This window comes from Triticum dicoccoides, chromosome 5A (genome assembly GCF_002162155.2).
Source record: "Triticum dicoccoides isolate Atlit2015 ecotype Zavitan chromosome 5A, WEW_v2.0, whole genome shotgun sequence".
In the NCBI taxonomy this organism is placed as follows: domain Eukaryota; kingdom Viridiplantae; phylum Streptophyta; class Magnoliopsida; order Poales; family Poaceae; genus Triticum; species Triticum dicoccoides.
In genome coordinates, this window is record NC_041388.1 from 643,495,765 (window position 1) to 643,505,818 (window position 10,054).

At 45.0% G+C, this 10,054-nt stretch overlaps 1 protein-coding gene across 1 annotated transcript; it reads left to right on the forward strand.

Annotated features, from left to right (window-relative positions):
* Positions 1-998: 998 nt before the first annotated feature.
* LOC119303694 (F-box protein At5g49610-like) lies at positions 999-3,632 on the forward strand. Its single transcript, XM_037580831.1, has 3 exons — positions 999-1,225; positions 1,316-1,355; positions 2,305-3,632. The coding sequence occupies exon 3, from the start codon at positions 2,359-2,361 to the stop codon at positions 3,499-3,501; it is 1,143 nt and encodes a 380-aa protein (XP_037436728.1). The 5' UTR covers positions 999-1,225; positions 1,316-1,355; positions 2,305-2,358; the 3' UTR covers positions 3,502-3,632.
* Positions 3,633-10,054: the final 6,422 nt, after the last annotated feature.

The following is a 10,054-nucleotide window of genomic DNA, read 5'->3' on the forward strand; positions in this document are numbered from 1 at the left end:
AGGGTGGGAGCGGGTCGCGGGAGCGGCCTTGGGTGGGCTTCTCGTTCCTCCGCGGGCAAGGGAGCGACGCGGGCCGGTCTCTCCGGCAGGGGCGCAGCGCGGGCGCCGGGCGCCGCGGCGCGGCGACGGGCTGGCGTTCGAGTCTGCGCTGGTGCAGTGGCTGCGCTTCGGGCGGTGCGGTTGGTGGTGGCTCGTGCAGGGCGGGATGCGGCGACGGTGGATCTGGGCTGGGAGCAGCGCGGCCGGGCGACTCTGGGTCGTTAGGCTTGGCTGGGCCCGACGGATCGGGCGGTGGTGGATCCCTCTCCTGTCGTCTCTGGCATCTCTACCCTCTGTTTGCGTCGATCCAGCGGGTGGGGCGCCAGATCCAGCCTCCCCGGTGGCTGCCGGTGCCACTCGGCCCATTGTGGTGATGCTCGAGTGTTGGTGCTTGGGGGCGGCGGGATGCACGGGTGCGTGCCCGGTGGCTCCGACGTCGGGAGCTCGCTAGGCGGCGCGGATTGGGCAGTTCAAAATCCGTTGTTTGCATACTATAGACAACAAGTTAAGATGGGTGAGTTGGTTATAAGGCATAGCAGCCATGCATTAGACCTGAGTTCAATTCCCCTTTTTAAGTACTTTATTATTTCTTTTCCTTCCAACCTAAATTAACTATCATAAAATCAGTAGAGTTAAAAAACCGTTTTGAAAATAAAAATCGGCAGGAAAAAAAATAGGTAGAAGCCTCCTACGATCGAGCGGAACCAGGCCCTCGTGTGCCAGTTATCTAAAGAGTGGACCGGGTTGGTAATTTTGCTAATTGGCACACATATGCCAATTATTGCTGTCATTTAAATAAACAAATCTACGAAAAAAGAGAAAACTCCTAGATTATGACAGATGGCGTCACTTGACCTTTCGGGATTGGCCGCCGAAGCTGCAGAAACAATCGAATACGAACGAGGGGCAAATATAAAAACGAGGGACACGGCCCAGCCCAGTAAGAGGCTCTCTTCTTCCCTTTGCCCTAGCGAGCAGCCTCGGCCCAAATATGATCCCACCCTCTCCCAATCTGGAACACTAGCGGCGAATCCCCATTCTCCGGCGAGCCGCGGCGAGACTCCGGCACGACCGCTGCTTGCTGCAGCATCGAGCTCCCCGTTCTGCCGCCTCACCTCCGCAGCCTCGTCCCCGCTTGCTGCCTGGCCGACCGCACTCGCCGACTACCGGAAGCAACCATTACGCGGTGAGCTCCCTTTCCTCTTCCTCTCCTCGATGCCTAGCTAATGCCGCATGTTTTTCCTCGTGCGCCGTTTCTGATCTGAGCTCGTCGCAGATGCAACCTGGATCTCACGGCGTCTGATAGGTCCCGTAAGGTACATTCTGTTCCCTTTTTATCAGATCACATTTTGTTTCAAGGTGCATTATAGTAACACGTGTATTATGTTTTCACTCTTGCTGACCTGTTGTGAAATGGATGACGATGCAATCATTGGAAAAACTTATAGTGATTTTATTGTTTGCACATAACTTAATAGCAGTATCCATGCCAAATCTGTTCTTTCATATACACAACCGTGTCATTGTCATAAGGCATGAACATGATCACATATGTTTCAAGGGCCACTTGTTTACTAATTGAAGCATCGATCGGGACCAACAAAAAATTGTTAGCACTTGTCAGGGCCACTTGATTTGCCCTGGCTTATCTCACAAGTTCGCACTTGTCTCAGCTTTACACGGTGTCTAATAGGTACGTAAGATTTATAGATCCTGAGGTACATTCCGTTACCTTTTTATCATATCACATTTTGTTTCAACGTGCATTGTAGGAACGTGTGTATTATATTACTATTATTGCTTACTTGTTGTGAAATGGATGGCGAATTTGGAAAAACTTATAGTGATTTTATTATTTGTAACTTTGCATATAATTACTTAATTACAGAGAAGTATCCCCATGCCACGGTGAATCCGCGTGGCCCCACTCAGCATAGGTCATAAGCCCATACTGAAATATGCTTCACAACTTTTCTCATTTGCAAATTCTTGTGTAAACTGCAAAAGCATTGTTAGAAGGGGACCAGCAAAAAAAAATCATGGTTTTTAGTGTGAATGTTGGATAATATTTCTGTTCATTTGACATCCGTAATTCTACATCCATATTTCGAGCACCATTTATCAAGTGCCGGTCTAAGCTTCAATCCATTAATTCGCTCAGCTCTGGTCAATCGTTAAATAATGGGTATCACTACTTCTTGCAGTTCTGCACAAACACTAAGTTTCTCAGTTTTATATCATCTATTTTCTTCTTTTTTGATGTAGATATAAGATCATCTGCTAGATAAGCTCAAAGGAGGTATTGAATCTCGGTAGGGGATGGCCACAACCATACTACCTGATGACCTGGTGGTGGAGATCCTGTCTCGGCTGCCGCTGAAGTCCTTTTGCCGTTTCAGATGTGTCTGCAAGTCTTGGCTTGCCTTCTCATCTGATCAGCACTACCGCAAGAAGCTCCCAAGAACTCCCTTCGGTTTCCTGTACCAAAAAAATGAGCATGGCAATGCCATCCATCTCGTGGGCCTTCCCTCAGGTGACAGGGATATTGATACAACACTTAGCTTTGTGCCATGCTATGAGCATCCCTTGGAGCTTAAGGGTTGCAGCAATGGCCTACTTCTTTGTTATCGTGGTGGTACACACTCTAAAGAAATTTCCGACGCCATTGTGTGCAATCCAGCAACTCAAGAGTGGATGGCACTTCCAAATACTGAAGCTGGACCAGCCGTCTCTTATGCTGATCTCAAGTTGTGTTTTGATCCATTATGGTCTCAATACTTCTATGTCTTCAAATTTGAGATGACTCCAAATGGTGGATATGACACCGAAGTTAAGGTATTTTTCTCTGAGGATTCGACATGGTCTAATTGTCTATGGGAAACTTCAGATATACTTGGTGGTGATTCACTCTTCTTAAATGGGGTGTTGTATGTGGATCACTTATGGGGGCATTACCTTCTGGCACTCGATGCACCTGACACATGCACACAATTGCTCAATCATAGGATCCTTCAGCTGCCTGGATTTCCAAATGGACCAGAACAGAGGTTTTATTGCTTTGATGGCTGTCTTGGCCAGTCGTTTGGGGTCTTATGCTATGCACAACAAGAATTGGATGGTTGCATCATCCGAATTTGGAGTTTGGAAGGATCTGATAGATGGGTGGTGAAGCATTGTCTAAATATGAACAACGTATTTGGGAGGGACATAATGCTCCGTACTAACAATGAAGGATTATGGTATTTTGATTATGAAATCCTGGCATTTGACTTGGAGAGAGAGCTAGTTTTCCTTGCTGACACAATTGCTGATAATAAGATCATCTCATATAGCATCAGTACTGGAAAGGGCTCGCAGATTCTAAACATTCCAAGGTTCGTTGACCTATATCGAAGTCGACTCTACGTGCCGTACTATGGCAAGTTTCCAGCTTCCGTGCTTCAAGGAGCTCAAGACAAATGATAGAATATATACCTTATGAATGTTTTGATCTCTAGTTATCTTCTGTGCACTAGCTGTATCAAACAGTTGTTATGCATGTACCAGATTGTTGGCTTGGTTGTGTGTTATGTTAATCTAATTGGCACTTCTCATTTCTCCTGCCAACTCTGACCTAATTTAGAAAAACTGCAGAGCTTATTCCTGTCTGTTGATGTTTTGAAGCTTTCTATACAAGGACGTGTGAGACTGAGCTTTCTATACAATGGCTGGGAGAACTCTTGTAATCCTGCCATGCTTCAGTCTCTTGACATAGCAGCTAGCGCTCATATATTAGATTGATTTACTTTTAGAACCGGGCTTTACCCCTTTCCATTGCATAGAACGGAAATACAACCAGTTCCAATCAGAGAAGTCAGGAGAAGGGAAAGAGGTAGAGCGAGTTCCTGCACTACCAGAAAACCCACCACACTCGCTCGCCATCGAAACGAGTGCTGTGGGGTGAAAACCTAAGTAGCACGATATAAAGTCTAGCCTATTACAAGCTCAAAAGACCAAACTATAGCAGACATAGAAACATTTGCCAATCAGGTAGACATCATCTCCGGGTAGAAGCGTCAAAAGGTAGACGACTCGTGCCAACCATCTTCAGCTAGAGCGTCTCAAAGCATCAGGCACCTTGGATCGTTTGCTTGGCGGTATCGCACATCTTCATCAGCTGCATTGTGCTAGCCCTGATCATCTCCGCTCCTGTGCGTAGCTCCCTGGAGTCATCCCCTTGCTGTAAACCTGTCTAGTAAAGCAGAAAAGAGCATAGAGAGAACAAAATCTCAAAAGGAGTCTTGATTTGTTTCTTTCCAAAAGTAGCTCGATTGCGCGCCAACCATATCGCCCAACAGGTGGCCGCTAAGCCCACCGTGTAAAAAGTTTTCTTCCCAGGAAGAAATTTGTGACACCACACGAAGTATTGCCAGTAGTTTTTGGGGCATTTGTTAGTGCCCAGCACCACCCCGATGGAACGCCAGACTACCTTGGCCACTGGGCAAGTAAAAAAGAGATGCTGAGCTGTCTCCACCCCTTTGCAAAAAGAGCAACTCGGGTTTCCTGGCCATTTTCTTTTTCTCATCACTTGCCTAGTAAGCACCGCGTCTTGCGATAACTGCCAGAGAAAGATTTTTATCTTCAGAGGGATTTTGGTTCTCCAAATCCACTTGTAATGGCACCCACTAAGGGGTTTTTCCAGCATCTTATAAACTGATTTGGCGGTGAACTTTGATTTAGGCCCCAAAAGATTCGATCATTCTTCTCGGTCAGAGGGATACTTTTAGTTACAGTACGCATGTCTTCCCACTGTTTAGACAGTTCGGTGTAAGTCTACGTCTGAAAACAGAAGTGGTATCGAGCTCATCTCTCCTGTCCAGGGTGCTTTCCGGACGATTGCAAATCTCAAACAAATGTGGGTATTGATCCTGCAATGGGAGCAACCCATTCATTGAATCTTTCCACAATCTAATTAAGTTTCCAGGCCCAATCTCAATTTTCCTGCCCATCATATAGATGTCTTTCACCTTAAGCAAGGCTTTCCAGCATAGTGAGTCAGAGAACTTAGTAGTAACTTCTGCAACAGATTTGTTGCGAAGATATCTGGCACGGACGATGTCGTGCCATAACCCATTTTGAGTCTCTAGCTTCCACCACCATTTAACCATGAGGCTAATATTCTGCTTCCGGAGGTCTTTTATGCCTAAACCCCCTTTGTCCCTGGATCTACAGATTCTGCTCCACTTGACAAGATAGTATCTCTTCTTTTTGTTGCACCCTTGCCAGAAGAACCTGCGTCTATGTTTATCTAGCTTTTCAATGAAGGTTTTGCTCATTAGCCACATCGACATGTGGTATAAAGAAATCTATGTAACCACAGAGTCAAGCAGGGTATGTCTACCCCCCATCGAGGCAGCATTGCCAATCCAAGCTTCGAACCTCTTCAAGTACTTACTAACAATGAATTCCCAATCAGAGATTTTCAGGTTAGCATAACTGACAGGCATGCCCAGGTATCTAAGTGGGAAACTGCCGACCTCACAGTCGAAGATCTCAGCTTATTTATTAACAACAGTCTCATCCCCACCTACAGTAAGAATTTCGCTCTTCTGAAAGTTAACTTTCAGGCCAGACATCATTTCAAACATATACAACAGCAACTTCAGGTTGACTGCTTTATCAATGTCATCTTCTATGCAAATGATAGTATCATCTGTGTATTGAAGGACCGCCACCCCATCAGGAATAAGATCGGAAGCTAGACCCACAATCAGCTTATTTTTCTGGGCATTTTTAATCATTTTGGTGAGGCACTCAACAGCCAGATTAAATAGGAAAGGGGAGTGGGGGTCCCCCTGGCGGACCCCTTTTTTGCTTTGAAAATATGGACTAACATTACTGTTGAGTTTAATACTAACAGTCCCATTGTAAAGGATTTGCTTAATCCACCCGCACCAAGTATCATTAAACCCCTGCATCTTGTGGCACTCTAAAAGAAAGTCCCAATTAACCTTGTCATAGGCTTTTTCAAAATCCACCTTAAGGACAATGCCCACTTTTTTTTCTTAACATAGGTGTAGTTAAGAATTTCATGGAGGGACAGGATACCATTCATAATGTTTCTGCCCTTCACAAAGGCATTCTGGGTAGAGCTAATGAGTTTGTTTGCGTAGATAGCTACTCTGCGGTCGAGGACTTTAGTAATCAGTTTATATGGGCATCTCAGCAAGCATATGGGCCTATATTGTTGGATTTTCTCAACCCCAGAAGTTTTTGGGAGAAGTGTAATAATCCCGTAATTAAGCCATTGCACATCCAGCTTCCCTTGGTGAAAATGTTTAAACAGGGTCATGATGTCATCTTTGACAATATCCCAACACACCTGGTAGAATTCAACAGGGATATTATCGGGTACAGGGGCTCTGTTAGGAGCCATATCAAACAAAGCCTCCTTGACCTCTTGTTCTGTGAAATCACGACACAGGTCAAAGTTGTCCTTCTCGTTTAGTTTCTCCTCGTCCGACCAGGTGCCTGGATCAAGGTGGAATTGGTTACCAGGGGCTGGGCCAAACAATTCTTTGTAGAAATCAGTAGCGTGGGTAATTAGGTTGTTCGTGCCCTCGATCACTGTCTCCCCTACCCTGAGTGATTGAATTGTGTTTTTGCGTTTTCGCCCATTGGCAATTTTATGGTAGTAATCAGTGTTCAAATCCCCTTTGAGGAGCCAACGCTCGTGGGATTGTTGAAGCCATAAGATCTCCTCGTTCACTAGTATATCTCATAAAGTTCGACACTAACATCAACTTTTCGACTGTATAGGTCAGGAGGCAACATATCCTCCTCTTCTAATTCCTCCAGCATAGACAGCTCCATGCGTAACTCCTCTTTTCTTTTCTTATCGTGCCCATACCTATCTGAGCCCCACCCCTTAAAGTAAGTCTTAAATCTTTTCAGCTTGATATTCAAGACATCTATCAGGTCTGACGATGCAACTTTTCTAGCCCAAATTCTCCCAACAGTGGGCAAGAAGTTGTCATCTTTGATCCAGGATAGATCAAAACGAAATTCTCGAGGTTTTGGTGCTTCACGCCCTTCTTCCCCAGAAGAGAGCAGCAAGGGGTTATGGTCAGAGATTTCTCAAACTAATTTCCTCATAGAGACCATTGGGAAGGCATCTTCCCAACTTTCAGACATCAGGATATGATCTAGCTTTTCTAGAGTGGGGTGGGCCTGATTGTTGGTCCAAGTATATTTACCCCCACTAATATGGATTTCCTGAAGGGCTAGAGTATTAATAATGGAGTTGAATAGGTCAGTAGCTTTGATGTTTACCATTTTCTTATTCTTCTCTCCAGGGTGTCTCAATATGTTAAAGTCTCCCCCACTATGTAGGGCACACTCATGCCACTACAGGAGACAGCCAATTCAATCAAGAATTCATCTTTGAATTCATCATGTGCTGACCCATAAACCACTAGCAACCCCCACTGATTTTTTTTCTTTTGTCATAGAGCACCATTTGGAGCACATATTTGCCCTTAGAACAGGAAACTACATCCAAAGTATCTCTCCTCACACCACACAGGACCCCCCTAGATTTGCCTACATAAGGCACCCAGTCCACTGGAATATGTCAAAGGGATCAATCCTCCTTAAACATTTAGGAGTGAAGTCTTTTTTTCATAGTTTCTTGCAAACCCAGAAAATTCAGGGAATGGTCACTGATCATGTCTGCGAGGTAGGTGGCCATTCCTTTCTTGCCCACCCCTCGACAGTTCCAAATGAGACCTCTCATTTGAAACGCTTTTTGTGGAATTTGGCTCGAGTAGCCCTACCAGGAGACAGGGCAGGGTTACCTAATAGATCACTATCAGAATTCTTTTTCTTCTGGCTCCTAGTCACAGGCCTAGGAACCTTGACAACAGATTTATATTGCATTTTCTTTTTAGATTTAACAGAAGAGATATGTTCATATATATGTTCTTCTTGGTCTAGCCACTCTAGATTCATAGGGGTGTTCCTACCCAAACCATCAACCACAATCAGGTCATCATGTTCCTGACTTGTGGTATCATTCTTCTTTTTGTCTTCTAACTCTCTTCAAGCACATTCTAGCTCTCTAATAATGTCAACAGCAGTGAAATCATCATCAGGTATATCTACCCCCATCTTATTAGCCCTACTAATTAACTCATTATTAGATAGGGCAACAAAGGAATTTTTGTGAGCAGGTGAAATGTTACCTTCCAGATTCTTCTTGCTAGCAAGTTTTTTGGCCTTGTCCTCCATCTTGTCCTGCATTCCAGAAGCATTACGCTTGCTGAATCTTAGTGGAGCCTCAGGTGCTAGTGGAGGAGTAAGGATGATTTACTAAGAGCTAATGTTTCAGCCATAGCAAAGTCGAGTAGGATCCACCTCGCCGAGACTGTGCGGAGGTTTGAGCAGCTAGCGTTTATTGCCGACGAGTTCTTCAGATACATCCAGTTCCAGTTTGAAGGCCGTCCGAGGAGTTTGGTCATGGTATCCTCCTTCAAAGTTCGTACGGAGCCCCTGCTTGCAGCCAAGGATGCCCTCCTCTTGCTTCATGCATTCGCTGGTGTCATCGCCGGTGACCGCAGCGTGTGTGTGGTGTTCCGGCCCTCTTGAGCATACTGACATCATGGACATGAAGAACCTGAAGCTCTGTATGGTGTTCCAGCTTCTTGAGCATACTGACATGATGGACATGGGCATGTCCTCCTGCTGTGCCTTCCCAATCTAACCACTGACCCATCATCAGAGCTATTCCACTGATCCATCGTCTATGCCGACGTGAAGCATCTCCACGCTGCATACGTGTAACAGCAGTTTCACCAACAAGGGAAGTGCTGCCACCAGCGGCAAGCCGATCAGTCTGAGTTGATGCAGTGTATTTCATCTTGCCTCTGAAACTGATCAATTCATGAGGCACAGTTGCAGATAACACCCTGCCAGTGCCACACATAATCGTCTGTGGTATCAGTCCCCACACGATAATGCTCATTGAGAAGAATGAAGAATGACCTCTTAATCTCAAACCTAAAGTTTCTCCCGCTCTCTATTGAATCTATGTCGGGGTTCAAAATTAATCCTATTAAAAGTACATCCTTCCAACTCAAAAAAAGAAGAAGAAGTAAGCCCATCCTTTTGTGTTGTATACACCGGATGATGCGCAAGATTGCTAACAAGTTTGTAACAAGGGATCCTTCCTTTTACACACCTCGGTTTTCATATTTTGGATTAAATTTACTCGGTGAGATAGGCTGGGGTGCTATGGAAACACACAAGCATAGTTTAAATAACGGGACCGGTGATCGAACCGGTGATGCCACCAGTTTAGGTTTTTACCGGTCGAACCGCCGATTCACTAGTTCATTTGCTGTGTTTTTAAACCATAGAAATATGTAAAAATAGGCCAAATATACTGATTTTTTTATCTTTTGACGTTTCTTAAGGGTCTTTATCCTTTGACAGCTAAGTTTTTTTTTTTTTTGAGAAACCTTTGACAGCTACGTTTTTTTTTGAGACACTCTTTGACAGCTAAGTTGGATGGGGGAGTTGGTTGTTGGACCAAGTTTGGTGCCGCCGGCCTGTTTCCTAGAGCCAAGGATCAATCCACAGCGGCTGCAACTATTTTTCTTTCCCAGCGATGCTAGCGTGTGCTACCGGTTCAATCGGTTTTTTGGCCCATTTGTAGAACGGTCTAATTAACTTATAAAACCGATGAGGCTGCCGATTCTGATTTTTTTATCCGACCGGCAGTCCTGTCTGCCTTTTTAAACTATGCATGCAAGTGCTTCTGGAGTAAGGAAAACGACAAATCTACGTATAGGATGGTCAAATGGAAATCTATCTGTAAGCTAAGCTTAAAAGTCTGAGAGGCTTAGGGTCGTTGAGACTTCAGTCAACTTCAAGCGCGTCTCCACCAGGCCCCATAAAAAAACCTAAACGTGGTTTTATGTGGTGTCCATATAATTTAGGGAAGGTTCACTAGTGAGGTATTTCAGCAAATCCTGTA